Source organism: Cinclus cinclus, chromosome 5, assembly GCF_963662255.1.
Source record: "Cinclus cinclus chromosome 5, bCinCin1.1, whole genome shotgun sequence".
In the NCBI taxonomy this organism is placed as follows: Eukaryota; Metazoa; Chordata; class Aves; order Passeriformes; family Cinclidae; genus Cinclus; species Cinclus cinclus.
The window spans coordinates 51,493,675-51,518,918 of NC_085050.1; the positions used below are offsets into that span (position 1 = coordinate 51,493,675).

General features: G+C 37.3%; 1 protein-coding gene across 1 annotated transcript in view; it reads left to right on the forward strand.

The window, feature by feature from the left end:
- The window catches only part of TACR3 (tachykinin receptor 3), a 37,439-nt gene extending 17,661 nt beyond the window's left edge, over positions 1-19,778 (forward strand). Inside the window, 2 exon segments of the mRNA XM_062493809.1 lie at positions 16,336-16,532; positions 19,463-19,778. Coding sequence (XP_062349793.1) covers positions 16,336-16,532; positions 19,463-19,778 — 513 coding nt within the window.
- The last annotated feature ends 5,466 nt before the right edge of the window (positions 19,779-25,244 follow it).

Consider the following 25,244-nt stretch of genomic DNA (forward strand, 5'->3'; position numbering starts at 1 on the left):
TACGTTAGAACAGTGGAATATGCTGCTGTGCTGCAGCAATAGCAGAGTGGGGCACACTGGGTCTTGAGACAATACGAAATCTCCTGCAAATTCTGAAGAACACTAACATTTTCATTTCTTTCAAAACACTGTAGAAATCACTTTCTGTAACAGATACAATTCACAAAAGCAAATGTGGAAAGGAAATTATTAAATTATTGCAGAACCAGGACAAGCCAGAACTTCAGGACCTGTTATCATAATGACTAAGTAAAATATTCATCTTGTGACACAGAAACTAGAGGTCTCTGGCTTTTACTATATGATATAGAGGGCCCAATTAAATCCCTTGAATACTTTAAAAACAGCACCTGTTTAGAATTCTAAATATATACAAGAGACAAGGAAGAACACCCTTAATTAAAGGATTTTAAATGTGAGAGTATGGGAATGCATACCTTCAAGACATGCAACAAGGGAATTAAATTATGTGCAGATATATTATAACTGCATCAGTGACTTTATGGGTAGAGCTCCATGACAGCACTTTAGCTACACTGCTGTGCTCTCCAGCAGGATTTATGAAAAGACTGGTATTTGGAAATATGAATCATAATTGGTTATTCATGGAGAGGAACTAACAGACTGGAATCCAAATAAAGCCATAACTCAGCCTGCCCCTGATAACAGAGCTAATACTTTGCCTTTTTCAGGCAAAGAAATAATCTGTTTGTCTTGCTATTTAGTATATAGGTCTAGACATATATCTAGACATATGGATAATCTGTGCACTTACAGTGAAGGAGAAATACAAAATAGCCGACTATGTTTTGCCTGACTATATCAGGCAATGTTGCAATATTTGCAACAGTGCAAAGGTGTCTGATTAGGGTTGTTTGAAACAGTATTTAATATTAAGAAGGTGGTGAACACTTTATGTAAGAACTTCAAAAGAAACAATATTTGCCAACAAAAGATTTGAAGCCTGAGAAAGTTGTTAGTAGCTCAACAGAACTCATCATTTCATATATATGATTCGGCAATAGAGTCCTGAATCCTCCTGAAGCCGACGTTAAGGCATTAAGGGATGAAGGATTCAAAGAACTTCACAGTGCACAAGGTAGGCTGGGCAACACAAAGTCATACTTAGTATCTTTAAGGTCAAAGAAAAAATATTTAGAAATTCAGGAATGGATGCTACTTTTGCTTTCTTTTTTTTTCTTTTTTTTTTTTTTAACAGACAGCTCAAATATCTCAGGGAGTGACCCATTCAAATATGCCTGACATCAGTCTTTTGAACTTCTGAACATTTGCTACATGCAGAGACTTTGCAGATATTACCCCTTCTTCTTAAAGCTCCTGGTATGAGACTGACTGATGTTCAGATGAACATCATTTATTCTCCTGCAATTCCATTTTCACAGTACGGAATTATAGTCTCAATGGTGTCACACATAACAAGTTTATACAAGTGTCTCATAATGTTACTATAAGATTTACTAGGTCAAAACGTTCTTTCCATTCATTGCAAACACTTGCTCTCAAATGTCGTCTCCACATCCTGTTTTTGCTATCAAACAAGTTCCAAATGCTCTTGCAGCTTTACTTAGCCCATAAGAGGGAATAATCATGTACTGCAATTTTATTTTCTTATTTATTTTTAAATTTTAAATTAAATTTTATATACATTTATTTGTGATAACAGAAGACAGAAGCCATCTTTGCCATAGGGTACTGCAACTGGGAAAATCAGTTAGTATTGTTTTTATCAAGAGATACAGTTGTCATACAATTGCTTTCTGACAAAAAAAGAACATTTATCCCAACAGAAGATGCCTGGCCACAACGGGAAGAATACAGAGGAACAGAAAATGTTCTCCTTAACTTCTGTATTTCCTTTACTGTTCCTTTTACTTATGACTGTTATCTTTGTGATAATATATCACCAGGCATGTTTTTCAGTAACTTTAATTCCTCTTATGCTTCTGCCTAACACAGCTTGACATATCATCTCAACTCCTTTTAGCAATGAAGACTGATTAAAAGCCACATGGTTTCAATGTAATTTTTTTTCCTCAAATATGAGTATAAAACAAGAAAAGAAAGCTCCATATGCATGCTAGCGAATCTGAGTCTCTGTGAGAACTCCTGTATGAACACTTCACACATATTTCTCTGGTTTGTTCTCTTTTTCTTTCCCCTCTTTTTCATAGATTTACACAAAGTCCAAGGAGGGGCAGCTAAAAAGTACCAAAGAACTTATCAAGAGATTAAAATGGCCTGAACTTTTTAGTTTGGAGACAAGAAGGCTAAGGGACAAGATTACAGGGTTTAGCAAAACACAAAGGTGGTGGATAAAGTGACTGAAGAACTGCTGCTCACCAAACCCTGAAATGCAAGAACTAATAGGAGACCAGCATAAGTCTGGTAGAAGAGAGAGCACTTTAAGAAAGGGTAATTTAAAAGTTGGTTGAGGGCATCTGAGATGTTCTACTGCCAGATGCTTATGATCTCAGAGGATTCAGAAAGGTTTTAGGCAAATTAACAAAACCATAAATTCATAAATCACAGAGTTTTAAGATTGGAAAATACCTCCAAGATCAACGATTCCAACCTCTGACCAGTCTCCCCTATCAACCAGGCCACAACACTAAGTGCCATGTTCATTCATTTCTTGAATACTTTCACATATAGTGACTCCACCACTTCCCTGGGAACCTTTTCCAGTGGCTGACAACCCTTTCAGTGAAGAAATGCTTCCTGGTGTCTCCCTAATGTCCAAGTAGATACTGAAATTCTCCCTAATATCCAAGTTAATACTGAAAGGATGAATCAGAGACACACTCCTCTTTAACACAATCTTGGGTGCTGGGGCAGTATTAGGAAAATAGAATGTCCAGGTTCATAGGATTTCCATAAAGAGCACCTTGTACTGCCTCTGAGACAGAATAGTAGGATAGATGGGCAACTGTCTGATTCAAAAGGAACTGTCCTATGTGTTTATGCTCCTGTTTTTACATAGCAGTGCAGCTACAGAAAACCTCCTGACATCTCACTGGCTTTCAGTGCAACAAAAAATGCAGATTTTCCTTTTTTATTTCTTCACTACATATGAATAAATGGCATGAAAACACATAAATACATATTTTATACCACACTTTACAAAGAAAAGCACTAGTTAGAAATAATTATACTTTTGCTGGCATTAAAAGGTAGCCAACCAAGTCAGACAAAAAAAAAGATTAATTATTTCTCTATGGAGTAGTTTATTGCAGAGCAGAGGCAGGAAAAGAAAGAAAAAAGGAAAAGGAAAAAAAATAGCAAGATAGTAAAAACCTAAAACATTGCAGTCCAGCTTTAAAACTCTTGAAATACTGAATTATGGGCTAACATAGATTTGAAAAAAACAAGATATTTATATTACATTCATAATATAAAGCTTATTCAACATAAATAGATCATAAGAATATTACATTATGAACTCACATATGATAACCACTAATTAAGTCAGAAATCAAAGATTTTTCTAGTTAACAAGCAACCACTGAGTCTAGACTGACAGACTAGGGATAGATACTGCTCCATTCATAAAATCTTTTGTGAAAGTTTGCATCCAGCCATGTGAAACAAAATGTTTTGACACTCTGGCTCCAAGGGTTTGTCCTGCATGTGACTTTCCATACCATCTTGAAACTTCAGTTTTAGCCTACATATTTGTTCAGACTTCTTCAAGACTGGAAAGTAATTGCTTCCTCGTGGGACTGCATCAGCACATGGTAAGTTTAAAATCTTCCCAGTTATTTAAGCAATCCATCTTCTCCTGGCTTTTACCAGCATGACAATGAACACTGCAATCTCCACTAACTTATACGCCATTTTCAAAATGAGATAATGGAATAGAAGTTTAATACAGAAAAAAGTAAATATAACTCAATTATCCTAAATTCAATTAAAAACACCTCTTGCAATTAACTACTCCATACAAACTTGTACTACAGACTTCAAGGGAAAACCAAATCTTCACAGCTGATGCCCTTATCTACATTGAATCATCACCTGTTACTAGTTTTTAAAAGTCAGACAGTAAGAAACACAGAATTTTTAAAACTTTTCTCGGATAATTGTTTGCTAAGGCTGCACATATGTAAAAATATTCACTAGACATGTTTAGATGTGCAAAGAGAGCCAAATCCTAGAACACACTGTATGTAGGGTGAAAGCATCTGGACTACAGATCACCCAAACCTACCATGCAACAGCAGTTTGCTGAAGAGAACTTACATTGCCATTGTGCCTTTCCCCTCTTTATTTATTCATGGGGCATGAGTGTTTCCACCTTGAAGATTAGTTTGTGCTTGTGCACCACGGACAGAAATGACTGCCATAGTGGTGTTGGAGCATTTTGCTCACACACTGACCAGGTGCCCATTCCAGAAAGGTGCAAACATATACAAATGGCCATGGGCACTTTCCCCTGGGAAGGCAACTTTTCCTTTTAGCTGATCTTACATTCAGTATAAGGGAGGGATATGTGAAACAACCTATCCATCCTCTTGTGGGGTGATGAAGTGCACAAGCTCAGTTTGCTATGAATACTGTGTATCTCCTGACAAAAATAGGGGCCTGTATAATTTTTTGGTCCATCCATAGTCATCTTCTGTAAATGGGTCTACTTTGACTTTGCAGAGACTGACAATGAAAACAAAATGCAAAACAGAATAAATAAATAAATACTAGAGGAGAACTAACATAGAAGATTAAGCTGGAGAAATAAATACTATTTTAAGAAGAGGTGATCTCACTGATCTAACGGTCATAGCACTCTGGCTTAAATTATAATGGTGTGGGTGGCCTTATTGCTTGAGTAGATGAAATTTCATACAGCTACAGTTAAATTATTATTTATCCAAAATGCTGATGCAGTGTGAGCACCTTGCTGGCCAAAGTTCTGTAGTGACTGAAAAACACAGGCGTACTTCAGTGCAGCCACGCTCACAAATTTAGCAATCATTGTTCAGCACATTCAAAAAGAAAAAAGACTTAGTAATATGAGGTTGAAGAACAACTTACATCAGTTAGCACCACTTCTGCACACTCCACTGCTCTGTTATCAGCCAACAATCAAGAGAAACAGAGATGCTTCTTAAAGATTGCAGTCTTTACATAGAAATGCCTGGTGATTAATTCCTCAGGCAACTGAAGGTGTAACAAATGCACCAAAGTTGCAGCTTGTTATGCTAATACACTATGTTTCCTCTATGTGAAATACAATGAGGTCACCAAAAAGTTTCTGAAGTGATTAGTCCAACTTTATGATCCCATACTTTTAAGTCAGTTCCCTCAGAGGTTATAATCATGTAGTCATATATCTCAGACTTTATGAAACTACTCTGGAAATTAAATATTTTTGAAGATTTTTGTATCAATAAGCCCATGGAAAGTTTTAAACATCAACTTCATCCGTGACTGTGTTTTACTATGTTGTATTTCTTACTTAATGTAAAGGAAAAAAAAAAACAAATAAACCAGGAAGAGGGAATTCTCAAATGATTTTAAAGGCTCTTCAGAAAACAAACTCATCCCTTGTTTGCCAGACACTGGAAGATGTTGAACTGTGTCCAGTGCTTTCTCCACTTATTCACTGAGTGTCAGTTTGTGTCTTTCAATATTGAAATGTTAAATGAAAACAGGATAGGAACCAGCCTTCAGGCCTGCCACCAAAGACAGCTGTAACAGAATTCCTCTGGTATCATCTTAAACCTCCATCTTCTAAAAAATCTCACCAATCCTAGAGTTTTCCAGGCTAAATTCCTTTACAGACAGCTCTATTTATGACATTATTTTCAGTTAGCTTAATTAATTACTTAACATCCCTTACTGGTATCACCTCTACAGATGTCTTTTTACATCCATTTCTTCTCTCAGTCTTTGTTTACATTTGTTACATCAATGAAGTAAGTGCTTCTGATCTTCTTTTATGTAACATCTTTATATAACATCTTTATGAAACAAATGACCAAAACCAGACAAGGAATGCCAGCAATGAAGTGTCACCATGGTCCTGCACAGGGATCACTCCCTGTTCTCCACTGAGAATGCCTCATCTGGAATATCCTAATATCTCATTTTTTCCTTCCATTAAACAGATGACCTGGTCATGCTATAATGAGTCAATAACATCTGCCTCTTCTTCATTTGTTCACAACAGCCAAACAAATCCACAGCAGGTAATTTTATTAGTCCTTAACTAAGCAAGCCCCAGAATTTTTCTGAGTATGATCCTACATATGGAAGTACAGAGAAAAACAACCCATCAAAACTAGCATAGTACCAGTCCAGCAGTTCCGATCTGCTCTGTGACATCTGTCGCTGCCACCACCCCACCTAGGGACACAACTACTTCTGGTACCTTACAAAGTATATGACCAGCTCTGCGAAACTGCATTTCTGCTCCCAGTTCTTCCACATCCCAGTCCTTTCTCCACCTTGCTTCTCTAGCAGCAAAGCTGTTCAGAAATGTCCTGTCATCAAACTTATGACATGCCTACATTTTGCTGTACAAAGCTCCTCAGTAAATACATCAAATGAGGCAGATCTCAAGACTGATACTTAGACAATATATCCCAGACTGGACAGAGATCAGTATTAAATACTTTCTAAAATATTTTTTTTTTTCTCAGCTACCTTTCCAGTGCAGTATTTCCCAAATCAGGCTCAGTAGTGAAATGTAACAGGTAAAATTACATACAAAAATTAATAACTAGAGATAGGCTTCCTCTCATTCAGGGCTCATCTTACTATGATATCCTCAACTCTCACTATTTATGAGAAATATGAAATAGCCTTGTTAATATGGTAGATGCAAACCAATCCTACTTAAGCTAGAGCCTGACTTAACAAACTGTCAAACGTGCCTAAAATTGGTTTGTAACCCTTTAGATGAAGTTAGTTACCCAAGGAGATGTGACATGATGCTTAGTATGCTTCTTACAGAGCACAGATGCTTACCCTGCCTGCTGCTCTTCCCCATGGCTTCCCCTGCATGTGTGAGTCAGGACTGGCCATGAAGAAGGTTACTGGACCAGCCTACAAGATGTTAGTGTTCCACTAACATTTTGAGCAGTTCTTCCATAACCGTAAAGACAAATGCCCTGCCAGACTCACCAGATTTCTATTAACACAATAGTCAAAGTCTCTACTTGTAAGTAATTGCTATTACAGCTAAAAGTTTGCAAAATAGGAATTTCTTAAAGCTTATTTTCTCCTGAGTTTAAGAAAAACTTCAAAACGTTAATGAGGGTCAGAATATCATATGAACATCTTTCTGGTGAAAATACTAGCAGAATAAGAGATCTTTTCCTATTTTGATCAGTAATACATTCCCATAGTTATCAAAAATCTCCACAAGAAGAGATACAGAGTACTGACAGGAAAGCCCATTTTTGGCATTTTCATTAACCAGCAATTAATTCCTGCACAATCATTACATTAATTACAATGTATGAGCCCCTCCCTAAACACACACACAAAGAGGGACCTTCTTTCCAGTAGGATGAGGCAGAATAACCAATAATCTTTGGTCTTAAGTGTCAAAAATTTTGGTTAAATTCTTTCTATTACCAAGTATATGGACTGAACACCTACTGAAAATGTATAGAATGAACAAAGTAATTATTAATGTTGCAAATCACGATTTTTATTTCACAGTCTCACTCTTCACATGCTTAGAAACTGCCTAGGGAAAGACTTAGGCATAAGGTACAGGGAAATTACTGTCATTGCATGTTAAACCCAAAATACGTTTTACAGAGCTATTTTATGGTCTCAGAGCTTCAGAAAAAAAGAGTTCACCTGTCCTCCTTTTCAGGATTCTTTTTCCTAGCAATTTGTTCTCTTTTCAACGATCAGTCCATAATTTTGAACAAGATTTCCTACTGAGGAAAAAATAAAGTCATTCCTCCTCTTGATCATTCTCTGAACATGACTGACACAGTGAAATATAACAAAATTACTGGTAGCTGCTCTTCTCTGCTCTCTATCTACAAATAGCTACACAACACTCAGCAGAAGTACCAGATTCCATTCATTACCTCAAGTTCCTAAAACTCAGCCATGAACTATGAACAAACATCTTTCCACACCCATCGTCCATGCTTCAAGCAGCAATCACAGAGAAGTAAAAGCAGAATAAATACTTAAAACAGCTTTATACTGTGCATAAATTTGCAGTTTAAGTATTTACTTGCAAACTGATGGAAGTTTTCTGGTCAATACCGTTTTAACAGCTGGCAACATCTCCTGGTCAGAGGCAGATTTAAGAGATTGGTTCTGTATGGTCAGTAATTGTGAACTTGCAGTTGCTGTGATGTATCTTCTTGTTATTTCAATATTTTTGATCACTGTTGGCAGAAAAATTCTGTGAAATATAAAGTCCAGGCACAGTCCTGGGGCAAAAATTTCTGCTTACTAATGCCTCATATTTTTAAGAATGGAAGTAACACTCATTAGGTTAGCAGACAAAAAATTTCAACAATGATTCATTCCAATGTTAGTGAGCTCAGTGTGTTTTTCAAATGCATTGCTAAATTCAACTACAGCTGTTCCTTAGTAATAGAACTAAGATACCTATGAGAAGGACAAACGAGAACCAAGTGTCTCTTTTTCAACATTCAGATTTTTGGCATGGAGATTATGATCTCCATGTTGCAAACTATGCTGGGTTTTTAAAGACAGACTTAATTTTGTCTGTGCAGTGTCTCCCAAGTTCAAGTTTGGGACCTGACCCTCCAGACCAACAACCTTAAAATCCCACGCTCAGGACAAATCTGCATTCCTTCCCATTATGCTATTGTGCCAAAATTCTGGAGAAATGTAGTAAACATTCAAATGGCTTCTAATTATATAAATCACTTATTTAACTCCCCTGGATGAATAAGCTGGAAATAAAACAATTTTTAAATTAGTCTTTCCCTATGAAATAAGAGCCTGTGCTCCTATTTTGAAGATAACCAAAGCTTCCTGTTATAGTTTTGGTTTGCCAATTGTGATAGATTTACCTTTTGTTGTGAAATAGAATTAGGAGTAAAAGCAAAGCGGGCCTAAAACCTAACAGGGGATAAAGAAAAACTATATTAACAACACAAAGAAAAATAATAGTAATAAATTCAGAATAGATCTTCAGACCACTCCCTCTTTCCCCTTTGTCGCATCATAACAACATACACAGACACTTCAGTCAATTCCTTACTTAAATAATCTTTTACAGTTCACTTTAGGGAGAGGAGTTTCTTCTTGTTTAGCTATAAGGATCTTTTTCAAAAGAGGAAATAACCAGTTCTCTTCTGACTTCACTTCTTTCATGAATAGCAGCTGCCCGGGATCTGCCATCATGAATCTCCTCCCACTTCACAGCCTTCCCAGAGCTGGGTTGTGGCTCATGTTAAAGTCATGGGGTGTTACTTTTAAGGATGAGCTGCTCAAAGGCAGAAGTTCTCTTCAGCTCACTTCTCTCTGAAATGGGTGCCAAGGCCGCGTGTCCATGGCTTTCCTCCGGCGCTGCCCGCCCCCAGCTCCAGCCGCAGCCCGGGGGTTCTCCCTCTGCCCTGCCCAGCACACAAAGCCCTGGGGGCTCTCCCGAACCGGGCCCGGCTGCCTCCCCCCAGCCCGTGAGGGCGGCCGGGCGGGCTCGGCCACCCCAGGGCTGCTCCGAGCCGGGGCAGGGCAGGGCAGGGCAGGGCCCCCCGAGCCACGGACACACCGGGAAAAGGGCCAGGATCCCAGCGATGGGCTCGGCTTCTTTTGGTTATCGGGGCTCCCGGTTGGAAACGGGGCCCGGCAGCCTCCCGAGCCCAGCCCATGAGAGGGACCCGGGCCGGGTCGGTGTTACCTTGGGAGAGCATGGAAAGGCAAGAGAGCTTTCCTGGGGTTTACTTGCTTCAAATGTGATCCACGGAGCGAACCGACTTTTCCAATCGGTTTCTCAGGCTGTCAACAACTAAACCAGCCTCCAATTGGTCCCATCAATTCACAGAGGAAGTTCTCATGGAGAAAAACTTCATAGTATCCTTTCCCCTCAGGTGCTTTCAAGGTAAAACCAACACAGTTCCCATCTCATTTTAGGTTCAGAAGGGCAGTTTTCATTTTAAGGAGCTCACATAAAGTAAAACACAGGTAGAATAGTTTGCAACTTTTGCATAATTCACTGGCATAATTTATCATAGCATTAGTTGTTTATTGCAGTGTCCAATATATAAGATCTAGTTTTCAAAAGAGAACCACTGTGTGCCATTCCTTCAGAAGTCTTATACGGAAAATTAATGTCAACATTGAGCCCAAAACAAGGATTAAAGGTTCCAGAACACTTTCTGAATTGTGTCAGAAAGTAGACTTCAGAATTAACTACCCCTATTAGCAAAACAAAAGAAGATATGATTATTTTATTTACCCCAACAACAAATCTCATATTTGGTTGAGGCACGGAAATGAATTTTGCCCCATCATTCATTCCAGGTAAGGAAGAAAAGTATTGCAAAATAATTGGTGGTATGAATCTTAAGTATAAAAGCACTAGATCAGCTTTTTCATTTTTTTCCAGAACTGGATTGTCAGGTGGATAATCAAGCCCAATAATGCCAATCCCACTACAGCCACTCAGAGTCATACTCTAAAGAACATAAGCTTCTTATGCTCCTCAACGCTTAAGATCAAGACAATGATACAAGGCTACCTACCTTTACTTATTGTCCAGCCTACAGAAAAAAAAAAAATATCTTGATTTGAGCAGCAGACATTAGCATATTGTCTAATATCCAACAATCTCTTGTGAGAAATTGAGATACCTCTTCTTAGATAAAGTAACATAAAACTTGTGGAAACTTTTCCTCCTTGCCCCCCATCAGATGCTTGCAAAATCATGCATTCTCAAGGAAAATAAAACTCTGAGCAAATTACCCCTTTTTTGCAATGGAACAGGTATTTCTTGACACACTGAGATAAACTCAAAGTCACTGTCAAACCTGTGTTCTGTAAAAATGGCAGTAGTTAAGACCACTCATAAAAAAATGTCAGAATAGCTTTGATTTGAAGGGAGTCCCACATTTTAGCCATTTGGAAGAAAACAAACTAATTAAAAACTACTTCACACAAGAAGAGAATATATTTTTGAACTTTAGAGCTTAGCTAACAAAGTAAGTTATTATGAATTCTGTTTGCAACAAGGGACTATGCAAACTGAAATGAAAAACAGCTTCTTTATTGCAAGAAACTGAGAAAAGGAAATGGAAAGTGCAGGTCAGAAGACTAAAATTATCTGGAGCACTGGAATTGGCAAATACTTTACCTGGTTGAAAAAACTTCCAAGCTCTCTCATACTTTCTCCTCCTAAATGTGCATGTCCTTGAGCTATTAAGAATTCGCCCTTTCCAATGGACTGAAAGAGTACAGAAAATCCCTGAGTTCGTCAAAGCACTTGGTACCTTAGAAGTAATTTCTGTCTCTGTACTATTGCCAGTAGAATTACTTTTGAATCCTAACTTTCTTGCAGAAGAGAGATACTTTACTCCAAATCAGCATTGCGGAGAAGCAAAGGCATATTGGTGTTTCTTTCTCTCTGGTACTTCATGCATAAGAGTCATGAATGACCCCAAGACTGGGAAGTGGGTTTACTGGCAGCATCCCAACATGCTGGGAGAAACACTTTGTGAAATATTAGAGTGGCATTTTAATTCTCCCAAAAGAGCACATGGCGAAAGTTATGATTCCAGGGATTATCTTTTAACTGTGTTTGGCTGTATTCATAAATAAATAACATCCAGGAGAGGGTAAACAAAGACATTCTTACACTCCACGGGCTCCTAAATAATTTGCTTCTCATTTATATCTGCATAACACCCAGGAGAAGTTCTGCAAGTAATTAAATTGTTCTGTGTGATATAAGTGCAAATGAAATCAAAAGCCAAATTCCTGTACTTGTAGAAGCAGCAGTATCAAAGATGACTTAGAAAGGCAATAAGGAGCTGCAGAGAAGATTGAAAAGGAAATGATTGCATGGTCCAAGTCTTGTCTGCTGGCAAATCCATGTCTTGCAATGTGAATTGCTATATTCCTTCAGCAGCAACTGAGTCTCTCAGAAAAGTGTATGTTATTCGAAATCTTTCAAGAGCTGCTCCCAATGCTACATCCTAAATCAGACTACTTTTCTAGTGATTCTTCATGCAAAATAAAAACAGGGCAGAAAAATAAATGTACTTGCTGGTTTTCCTGAGTATAGCAAAATATGTTAGTTCCTCTTCACTTTTACTGTTCCAAATGTTTTAAAGCAAAGGCAAACTTGCAAACTCCAATTCTGATTAACTTACATTGATTTTGCTCTTCTAAATACATTTTGTTCTTATTACATTGATTAATAAAAGAATGCTTCTTACCCAGACAGCAAGGATTTAAAGGAATGGACAAGACCACAAAACACATAAATTAACTTTCTTTCCTAGACATAGTTTTTCTTAGACATAGGCAGCAGTGCATCAATATCAGCAGAAGAGGCTGATGAAAATCAATGTATAAAATACTTTGATTTTCCATTTACAAATCTAGCCTCAAGACTTGCATGAAGGTTGCACAACTGGGACACTCAGTACAACTCATTTAACAAAAGTATTGCCTAGAACAGAAAAAACCCTCTTTCCTCCAGTCCTGCTGCCCACAATACACACAGAGGGAGATTGAACAGAACACCAGCGGAGAACGGTACCACTGGGAAAAAAGATTTTCACTGCAATTCACATTTTGGAAAGCTCCATGATGAAATGGTGGCAGGAACAGAGCTAGACTTCAAGCTACTGAATTCAGTAATTTTCTTGCTTTAAAAATGTTTCTTAATACACAAGAGCAAGCCCTTAATAATGAATTCTATGCAACTCAGAATGGAAGGAAAAGCTACTAAAAAATGGTAGCATCTCAAAAAAGTGAAACGGAACAGGCCTATTAAAAAGAACTCTTTTTTTCAGTCACATGTTTAAGTAGTCAAAAAACAACCCGCACACTGAAGCTGTGTTTTATACTCTGCAGTTGAACCTGTAAAGTGTCACTGGGTTTTCTTTAGTGAAACACCACAGTGTACTGGGAAAAGAAAATCAAGTTTCTGTGGTAAATTCATACTAGGCCTGTTTAATTTATTTTCTCTTGTTGGTTTATGGGCACTTGTTCATCAGAATTTATCCCAAGTAAACTCAAGGTGCCCTGGATTTATAGACCTTGAAGTCACTTTCCAGTCACAGTTATTGATGTAAGCAAGAAATGAAACTTTATACTGGAAAGACCAACATTAGAGACAAGAACCACAGCTATAAACTGCAAGGTATGGCCTTGCACAGTGTGTCTCTCTCTGAAAAGGACATTGGGAATAATCTCCTTCCATCTCTTCTGATTCTTTTTTCCCCTCCATTTCTGCCAACACACAGTCATTCTTAGATAATGAAATGAGAACAGACTAGGGCTTTTTGATTCCTCTCACAACTTGTGTTTGACTTCAAATTTAACCTTAATTGTCTTGTGTTTCCAACAATTTCAACCACACAGACCTGCAACATCTCACTTATCTTCTCCTAGGAAGTATGTCAATAACTGCACTGTACTATATAAATACTCAAAATGACATGCAAGCCTCAATGATTAAGAATGTAATGTGCTTCACTGTCTGTCATTCAAGTGACTTGTTACTTCACAAATTAAATCAAACACTAAAGTCCCTTTAAATCATCTGTAGCTCGTTTGACTATTTGCTTCAGAAATTTCTGTTTTCAGGAGGATGATGATGACAATGGACTTCCAGACAGATACAGCAATAAGAAAACCGTATACTAATCTCACTCTTTAAATAGGTGAGTATTTTGTTTTAAACAAAAGCGTAACCTTTTGTTTAAAACAAAGAGGAAAAAAATCCAGTTCTCTGGTGGTGATTTGGCATTTTTCATTTCAAAACTTAAAAAAAGTTAAAACATTCAAAAACAGAACTAAATTGCCTGAAATTGTGACACGAAAAATTGTGGATTTTCTTTGCAGGGTGAAAGTTAATTTTGGATTTCTGGTCCCTCGAAGAAAACCTGAAATATTGTATTTAATAGTAATTTAAACAAACCACACCTTTTTTGTACAGCTTTTGAAAGTTTTTTAGCTTTAGCAGACCTTTAAGTAGACACTGGAAGCATGGCTTGCCTTGCCCTTCAATGAAACACAGAAAACTAGACAATGGACATTTGGATGTCAGAAAAGAGACAACTTTATTTTACAAAAAAATTAACATAATTGAGTTTGCCAAACAGGCAACCTGGACTCTTTCCATGATTTCTAGCATCTCTGAGGCATGAGTGACACAGTGTTCAACCAGATTAAGCGACATTAGTTGCTGGTAAGCTCTACTATTTTGGTTCTCAAGCACTGCACAGATGAAATGTACACTGTAAATACAGATTTCCCTGTTTACACTTTGAAATTTTGGACACAAAAAATCCTTTCATTCAGTACCTATGATATTGCAATGATGACTAACTCTAGTAACAATTTCACATGCATAGCTGGTACTGCAAGACTTGCTAATTAAATATCAAGGTAAGTAATTAGACTCTCAAGTCTTCTGAAATTACAGAAGTCTTGAAAGGTGCTGAGGTAACACTTATCATTCCTGATAGAATATAAAAAACACATAAAACCTATAAAAACACAGCAATAAGCAAAATGCACCTGTAAATCAGCGACAGGGAGCTTAAGATTAAGTTCTACATAGTAAAACTATGGAGTTAAGGCTTCTATCTGTACCATGTGTGCAAGGCAGAGGTGGAAATTCTCATCAGAACAGTGGAAGTTATGTTGAAAGCAGTGAAATAGCAATGCTCTTTAATGACAGACTGATTTGACAACATATTTTTATGCGTCACTTCACATACATAGTTTACTCCAGAAATGTCTGTCCACATAAAATCATAACCTCTTCCCCCACCCCAAAAAATGGCATATATAGTCCCATAAACTCCTATATATGCCTAGATGTAGACACACCGTTGGTGTGTTGCCTTCCTTTATAATAATACTGATCTTCCTGATCACAGGATGATTTATAGTTAACTGATAAAAAGTGTGTCAGTAGAACCAACTATTATTAATGTTGTATTTGTGGCCAGATGCCTCTTTTTTTATCTTTAAGTGATGATCAGTGCATATATATCAGCAATAATAAGTATTCTTATAAGCAAAATCTTGCACATTACAGTCCTATCCAGCAGGAAAGACTATTAATTGGAGCCAGTTATTAAATGAAAAATTGCTCTATGTTTCCCATAGGAAAATGTAATGCAAGTTAAGGAGGACACCATGACATTTATATGTAAAATGATTTGTGTTAGTTGGAATTTTATAAAAACATTAACCAAAGACATGTAAGTATGGCAAATTCCAGCTCTTTGGATTTTTTCCCCTGGTACAACTAGAAACAGCATGAAATGGCACCTTGTACAGAGAAAATAAAGGAACTGTTCACTGAGATCCCTGTTATTCCTCAGTATTCACAAGTACAAATGAACAAGAGACTTCCCAGCATAGATCTATCATGTCCAGTTTCATTTTAGCTACAGAAAGAAAACCTTTGGTGCAAACATGTGACATATCGTGCTGAAAACAGTAGCTGGACTAATATTTGACATAGCTGAAAAGAGAAAGATGGGAGTGAAAATTTTGCAAGAGTTGTAAGCTTTCTTCATGTGTTTGGAGCACAAAGCAGAGCTCTTCTTCATTTGTGCTTACTGGAAACTATGGCAGCTAACAGATGTTGTGATGCCTGCAGAAAACAACAAATAAGGATCACCACCCAAGGGAATTGTTAGGCTCTGAAATTACACAGGATGCTGCAGTTGCTCATTTCCTACAACCTAGTGTTATTCAAATCCCATCTAAAAACTGGGAACAAGAAATACACTTGCAGACCACAAGAAAAATAGATACCAAGGTCAATAAAAGTCCAAAATGAAGCATCTGAATAAAACACTCTGTAACCTTATGACATGATTAGATGTCCAGAAAAGAAGTGATATTTTAGATAGCCAAATATAAGTAAGCAAATACATTACTTGCAAAAATCAATACAAATAAAGCCAGGGAATATTTTCATGCTATTTTTCTTAGGAAAAAAGAGGATCTCCAGTCAAGGAAAAAATAATTAAGAGAGTCGTATTCAAAGGAAAAAACTATACAAAAGCATATTCAGCTTTCCTTTGACTAACTTTAAGAATTAATTACAAGAAAATTATTAATGCTGTTGAAATGCTAGTCCAAATAAAAAAGGCTAAATATCATTATTACTTCTTTCAGGTGGTAAAAATGATGATTGTGGTTGTGCTGACATTTGCTGTCTGCTGGCTACCCTACCACATTTACTTCATAATTACTGGGATCTATCAACAATTAAATCGGTGGAAATACATTCAGCAAATCTATTTAGCCAGCTTTTGGCTTGCCATGAGCTCTACAATGTACAATCCCATTATCTACTGCTGTCTTAATAAGAGGTAAGAAAGAGGTTAATAAGAGGTTATGAAATGAGGTGCTTAACTTCACCAAGAATATAAGTGGCTTAAATAAAATTTTCACCTAAATAGTTTTCAGTTAGTGGGAAAGAAAAGAAAATGCAAAAAACCTCTCCTTTCTTTTGGTTTCTACTTGAAAAGAATCCCCAAAAACCCAAAGGTGGACTTCAGTAAATATTTTGGTCTACTTAAAACTTCTGAGCAAAATTCAGTTTTCAGAAACCAGTCCTTACCATGTCCACTTACAAAATGAAAAGAAAAAAAAAAAAAAAAAAAACCAAAACAAACAAAAAAACCCCCACAAAACAAACTACAGCGGTTTAATGATTTTTGGTTTCCAAAATGTTAAAATAAACAAGATGCTAATTAGTGATTTAGAGTGCAAGCTGTATGTTCACTAATTTGGTTTTGCTGGAAGAATGTCATACAAAATGTGATTTACTGTGTTTTGTATATCCCAACATTAGATTGCTACTGTGCTCCAAAATCAATGACAGGCTGAGAAATATTATACAAATGTTTATATTCTCATTACTTAATACTAAATTACAGTATTGTTTGATAGCAACAAAATTTCGCTCTGAATTTCAAAGGTACTGCACCTGTTGAGTTTGGTGACATTCTACAGATATTTACTACTCTGACTCTCCTGCACTGCAGAATGGACTCAAGTCTTTCAACTTACAGGTCCAGGATCTACACAAACATCATCCTGGCCATCCTATTTGCCAGCATTTCTTCTAGTATTACTGAATAAAGATCACCAAGGACAATTAATTATTTCACCAACTCAGTCAGTATGAATCAATATTGAACAAATGATCTTAAATACTATTTCAAATCTCTTCTGACTTAGCAGCCAGTGGCAAGTTTAATTACTGTCAAACTTTATACCAAGTGCAAAGTATTTCTAAACCCCCACTAAAGATCACACAGTACCTGACAAAAGGAGTCTAATAAAAAATGAAGAAATCCCAAAGACTTTTTATTGGTGTAAAAACACTGGTGTCTTCCTCCTTGATGAGGAAAAATTACGATGATTAGCATTCATGATCTTTTACAAAGACAAGGTAATGATTAAATTCATAGAGCCTTCTGCCTCTTCACCATTTACAGCCGTTTAAAGATGAGGTAAAATGTTAGCATGCCAGAACAAAACCATAACTCAAATGGCAAATTTTCCATTAATTTCAACAGAAACCAGATTTCAGTAAGTGTCCAGTGTCTGCAAAATCAAAGGCAAGGAAGAATGAGGCCTCATATTTTTCAATTATTACTGTAAAACTTCTAAACCAATCCCATTTTCCTTAAAAACTTTTTATGGCACAGTTACAAAAGTATTCATAAAATATTCTCTCTGATGTGGCTTATGTTGATACTTGCAAACTGCAAAATTAAGTGTCTGGATTAAAGAATACAGGCAAAGAAAAATTAATGTTTTGAGACATACTAAAGGTTACCGTGTTCAGAATTTGATACAAGAATGAAATCCCGGTGATGGTTTTCTTATAATTAAGTTCCATATTGAAATGAAGATACCAGAATGTCTGCTTCCTTTTCATTAAGTAGGAAAATAGAGCTTGTTGCTGGGAGTCAGATCAATTCATGCCTCTGCTAGATGTAGTATCAGAGTTAGAACATCTATTCCCAGCCTCATCTTCCAGGCTAATTAGGATATTACGTATCTAGATAACAAGAACATTATTTCAATATGAAGAAACATGCCCTGAATTAGAAAGAGGATGGAAGGTGCCAAGAAAAGTAAAACAGTTTAAAGATGTTTTGGTTTTACAATTTCTATCACTAAATCCATTTCCATCACAGGCTATTTCAGTATTTTTCCAAACTATGGACAGTATTTTTACAAAATATGGACTGCATGTAAAGAGAGAATGCTACATAGCAATTACCTGCTCAGGTGTCATCAAGTGAGAATTCCATGGCAAAGTTAAAAATTTGGGGAAGGAAAAGTCACTTCTGTTAACTTTAACTGAACACTTTATCTGAATTTTTACCTGCAGTCATCACTGTGGTAGTTGAACCATTGCACCCAAAAAACTTACAGACAGGATGAACAGCAGAGCTGACAGTTAAAGCAAGAGAAGCAAGACAGGTGAGAAATTCCAATAACTTTAGGTCTAGATGAAAAGGGGTCATTTTTCCACTTATACACAGACACATAGGGAATTGATTTTCCAATATATTAAACTTTTATTCTGGAAATGCATACACGCAAAAAATAGCAGTGGTCTTTATGGTGAATCCCTGCATCTGTTTGAGTACTGCAAACACTGATGCTCTAAAGCCTCAAAATGCCTGTTTGTATATTGCTCACATTCAGACTTCAACTTTCTAGGGTCCTCTTAATTATTAACAATTATTTTCCAAATATTTCACATGAAAAATTGTAAGTCATTACACCATTCCCATATAAGCATAGAGAGAAACACAGAAGGGATATTGAAATTTGGAAACTGGGATAGCATTTTAGAGAAAAGTTTCTGCAAAGAAACTTTTTACGAAGTTTCTTGCTGGAAAAAAAGATGAAAATATAGGTGCAGATTTCATTAGAGGTTAAATCAAAACAATTTCTGTGAAGACAGTTCTATGAAACTTGGTGTTTGTTTACTTTGCATGGGCAAAGGACAGGAAATTAATTATAAGGAAAATACCACTGTTAAAATGCAGGGAAAGCATACAGAAAAACAGAAATCGAAATGAGTTGTCACCACTACCCCTTTTGCCCTACTCAGACTTCACTCAAGAAACTCCCACTGACTTCACCACACCTATGCCTAGGGGCAGGATAATTGGCCAAGTCAGTGTCCTGCCAGCACTGTGTATGTTTTCAGATGAAGGCCTGGGGCTGGTTCTTGCAAGCACAGGCTTTCCCCAGGCTTCTTTTCTCCTAGGTTCCGAGCTGGCTTCAAGCGAGCTTTTCGCTGGTGCCCCTTCATTGAGGTGTCCAGCTATGACGAGCTGGAGCTAAAGGTAGCCAGGTTTCACCCCACCCGGCAAAGCAGCCTCTATGCTGTGTCCAGGATGGACTCCAGCATGACAGTGGTGTTTGACACTAATGATGGAGACAGCATACACGTCAGCCGTAAGAAAAAAGCAGCTCCAAGGGACCTGAACTTCAGTGGTTGTTCACAGAGGAATTCCAGGACTGTCTCCACGGCCTCAAGCCTCATCAGTTCACTGCACACATCAGCAGATGCTTATTCCTAATCATTTAGTGTTGCTGGAAGGACAACACTGGACAATGTTCTCCTGCTTTGGGACTTGGTATTCATACCACAGGAAAGCAAAACAGATTCCCCTAACAAACCGTAGCTATAAATATTGTGAGACTTTTGGGAATCTCTTACTTTGCTTGCTTTGAAGAGAAAGAGGAATTTGAAGACATAAGTATGTTTCAGTCCAAAAGCATAGTTGCACCTTATGCACAACAGTGTTTGTAGGGATTATCCAAAATAAACCAATGGCATAAAAACTTCGTTTCAGTTGTCTCTGACCTGTGGCATTGATATTTGACTTACTGAAATGTAACAGGCTCCTTTACTTACTGAAGCAGAAATGTACAGTGTTTTCCATTATGAGTGAATTAATTCTAAAGTAAGAGAATTACATGAGATTTGATTACAAAAATGTATTTATAATGGATGCCTAATGAGCCCCAAGTCTATTAAGCTATTTTACAATTTAGCCTCATTCCCAGACAAATGGATAAAATTAAGTTCACGTGAATGCAGTTCAGCTCTGTCTGCAACAGTGTAATTTGCAAACACATATGAGAACAGGAGAAGATACTAAGTTAAATTCTACCAAAGTTTGCATAATAGTAAACATAAGATTCTAATGGGATCTGTACTTCCAGGGGAATATATTGCGTTGATAAATGTCTCATAGCTTTGTATCATAATACTAAGGGTAAGGTCTATCTCCAGTGACCTTATCAGAATCTTTCTGATTGACTTCAGAAAAGCCAAAAGATTTCAAACTGGAGATTCATATTTGAAAAAAACACCACTGTGACAATGGACTCTTCTCTGCAGAAGATAAAGTAACAAGACTCACAATGAGAAACTTCCACTGTGGAAAAAAACTATTTGGGCTCTTTTCACAAATTTTCCATAGTTCAATGCATGCAAAAATACTCCTGTGCCTGCCTCTGAAAATATGCTAGGCATTCTTACACAGACATGTTCCCACTGAATTCACACAAAATCTACTTACCATCACTGTTGCAGAGAAAGCTGAATGTAACAAAAAATAAAGACCAGAGAGCAGCCTTTGTTTTAGTTATATGACTGTGTCATATAATAGTTGCATGGATAGACTGGTTACATGAATGTTTGCTGTCAAACAGTTAATAAAAGCATAAGCAAGAGTGAGAATGTCTTTTTGAGTTAGCACAGGACAGTGTATATCCGGCTGAACCAAACACAGTACCAAAGCTGAGCAACTGATAAAGAGAAGTTTGAAGAGAGAAAGGCTTGAGCTGGCTTTAGTCCACATTCCTTCCCAGTGACTGGAGATGATCAGCATTGTGACAGTGAGCATATCAAACAAGACTAGTAAAACAATAATGATGTTTGTATTGTGATTAATGTATATTAGTCATTGTTATGTTCTGCTAAATGCAACTTGTATAGTGATTTCCGTGCACTGTGGTATCACTTACTAAATCAAAATCCCGCGTAAGGTAAAATATCTTCAAATACATTAACCTGATACATTAAACTCTTCATGTGTGGAATAACTAAAGAACCTGGTCACAGAGTATTGTACTCTTATAAAAATGTACTACAATTCCAGACTCGTGCTTTTTCTATCTATGGTCTGATCTTAAATCCACTGAAACAAACAGCTCTGTTCATTAATGACTTTCCTTTTAAACATTAGCCCATGCCTTTCAACAGTCTGTTTCTCTTAAAAAACAAGTATTTTCCAACACTGCAATTGTTGTACTCTCACTTCTTGTTTGCTTTTTTTTGAAGTGTATAGCAATCCAGCAAGTGTCATGCAATGCCTATAAAATATGCCTATAAAATACTCTGTTCTAAGAACTTAAAAATCTTCACGGTTTTTTTTAAGAACTGTGTTCAGAAGATCCAGGATAGCTACACAAACAAAAAAATGACCCTAAGTATATTAACCTGATAGTGATGTGCTACAAACATATGCTGTGAAATCCTCTGTCTTCTCACGTAACACTTCTGAGAAACACATAGAAAAAAATGTATACTTGTTAAATATAAACAGTCTTTTCTAACTATGGCTATTACAAAATCAGCATTGACAAATGTCTTGGTTTTAAATGTAGAGTATAAATTTGAAAAAGCTGTATATAAAAACCAGCAGCATAAATGTATAAATCATCATCTTCATGCAACTTTTATTCTTCATTGACAAATATCAAGAAAGCAATGGTGGCTTCCTCATACTTGTACATCTAGTGAAACAATTTCACTTTAAGAGTTTTATGGTATGGCCTCCTGGACAACTAATCCAATGATAATCTTGCTATATTTTGGTGGGCTAGAGGTATTAAAAACACCCTCATCATTCCTGTAGTTCTTTGAAGTTACAGGGTGTTTGTGTATAACAAATGAAGAAATCTGTGCCTGTAATCACAGCATTGCTTCAACAAAACATTAGTGATACATAGTGCAAATCAATCTCTGTGTCTCAGCCCCCAAGAACATGCAGGGCTACACAGTTAAACAAGTAACACAGTAAAAGCTGTGACTGACAGCAGCTTCCATATGAATTACTATTTCTGAACAAACGTTTTCAGCAAGTACCCTGATCACTTCAAGATTCCTCACAGGCCTCCTGACTCCCCTCACCGAATGCAGAAGAAATCAGGTCATCCTCAGTTTGTGCCAACAGGAGTGCTCAAAGTAGCAGTGGTCATGCAGAGCATGTGCTCTTGGTGTGATTGCTGGCGCAGCACTGTCTCATGTCTGCAACCTTCAATCCGTATTCTTTAATTTTGCTAGGAGTGAGTTAAGGAAAACAGACAGATACAGAGCTAGCTTCTTACCAAGAAGTGGACAAAAATACTCCAAAACAGCTGCAATTAAATATCATCAGAAAAGGTCTTCTGATCTTGAAATCTTCTGAAATGTTAGTCCTTCTAAGTATAACAGTTCGTAGTACTTCAGCCCAGGCTCCTGCCTCTAAAACCTACACATGACAAAGAGATATCATTGCTCCCTGAACTGCCGTTTTGCAGGGAGATTCCCTTGGTAGAGAACTTCCTGTGTTTAACTTTCACATCACCAAAGACAATTAGCAGCTTCAGTTTACTCTGTCATTCCCTTGACATTGAATAAACTTGTAAAAAACAAAACAAAAAAACCAACAAAACAAAACAAAAACCTTCAACAGGTAAACACAACTATTTAAACAATTTAAAAAACCCCTTCATTTCTTCCCTCAAGTCTTTGTGGTGGTGTATTCTTCTCCCCACAGTCTTCCCTGGAACCACTCTACCTCAGGAATCTCCACTGGGCCTTGGCCTTTGTGTGATGAGTTGGATGGTTGAGCTTCCCTTGACCATATGGGAACTCTTGCGTAGTGAAGCTGGGAACATCCCTGAGATGAAGGACATGATGGACAAGATCACAGTCACTCCCCCACTCACAGCCTTGGGACTTTCCCTAAACCATAACCCAAGGGGAATAATACCAGTGGGGCTGGAGTTTTGAGAACAATTTGAAATCGTATTGGAAACAATTTGGAATTGTTCTGGCAACTCCAGTTATTACTGATCTGAGGATGGAAATTTTACAGATTATATCTTGCTACTTATAAACAGGGGTACTAAGTGAGGCCTTTTGACCTTCCCTGGACTTTAGTGGGATGCACCAGCCTCTCCCTTTGAGTGAGATGGCTCTCAGAGCTTGCAAACTCTCATGTTTGTGTGAAAGCTAATGACAGGGCAGAGACTGCTGAAGTCTCACTCCTTGAGCCTCAACCCACATCCACTGAGAAAAGCCAAGGCACTCAGCACAAGTATTTGACTGAAATCAGAGGGAATTTTTCACAGGTACTTCTGTACACGCTTCATTATGTCTGTGTGCTGGCATGTGTGAGAACTGATTTAAATACTCTATAGCAAGTATAGCATAAATAGTCTTCTTTCCAGTTCACTTACAGTACATTGTCAAGGTTGGGAGGCACTGGCAGACCTGCACAGCATGAGCTATTTGCAGCATGTTTACATCTGTTAACTAAATGCGTCACTGAGGAAGGTCACTGATCAATACCAACATATATTTTGAAAAATAACATACAGAAGGAGCAGATAGAAATAAAAGAAAAAGAGAGAGAGAAAAAAAAGAGCAAAATAGGTTTTAGAAGTTGGTGCTTTATCTAAATAAAAACATTCAGGTATTTTGGAAGTGGATGTTTCTCTTTTAATAGTGGGGAATTTTTTTTCACTCCAGTGAAGAAGAACCTATTTCACTGGCATAAATTACAAAACTTTTCAGGCTGTGCCCACCAGCATACAGAATTTAGAGAAACTCTTATTCCTTTTGTACTTATCTCAAGGCTTCTGAAGTGCCTATTTCAAGTAGAAATTTACCACTGAACTTCCTCCTCCAACTGAAGATGAGTTTAAATTTAGAGTACTAAATACTATGGGCTGTTTGTTAAAGAATACCTCCCAAGATTACTACAAAAGATGCAGGAGACACTACTGAAGATATACCCTTGTTTACAAACATCCTGTGAGTACCCTGTATTAAACAATGCATTCAGTTCAATTTGTGTCTTCCTGTTCATGAGCAGATTGAAGTGGTTCTACGTTCATAAATCAAAATTATCTGTTGAGACCAGTCAAAGATAATTCTTTCTCAGTCCATGAGCAGTAGCTGTGGGTATTTAAATACAAATTGTATTTAGATGGGTTCATGTGTCACATTGGATACAGTTACTGGCTAACTGAATTGCTTCTCTCCCATCTATAAAACTGAAACATGCATATTGCATTACAACTGGAATCAGACTTCCCAAAGCAAAGGGCTAAGCTTACAAATACCAAACCCATCTGTTATGAGTACTCAGCATCTGGAGTCACTATTCCAAAGTTTCACAACGAGTTTTTCATTGCAATGTTTGTGATGCAAACAGAAAAAGGGATACCATGAACAGTCACATGAATTGTACTTCCCAAGCACCCTTACTATGAAAACACATTGCCCAGCTTGCTTGGATTTACTCAACTTAGATTTTAAGAAACCCAAACCCAACCAACTAATAATTTAATCAGTAGGTATTCACCAATCAAATCCTACAAATTTGCCAACACTTGAAGAGCTCAGCAGCTCTTCTACAACATTGCCCATAAATTCAAGCACAAATGAAAGTAACTAATTAAGTCTGTATATACTATACACATCAAGACTTCAGGTAAGCTCCTTCTCGAATGCAAGGCAAAACTTCCTGGACATCATATCCAGATTTGCAGATGTTCTGCCAGATGAGATCTGCCCAAGGACAGGGAAATGTTCCAGCATCAAAGGACTTCATAAAGCAGTTCAGTCAGCAGCTCTTTCCTGTTTGCAATACTGAAATCTGTACCTTGCATGACAGCTGAAAAACTTAACACAGCCAGCAACACCTCCAAGATCAAAGGTGCAGCTTTGCTTGACCTGAAGCTCTACTCAGTAGGACCTTACA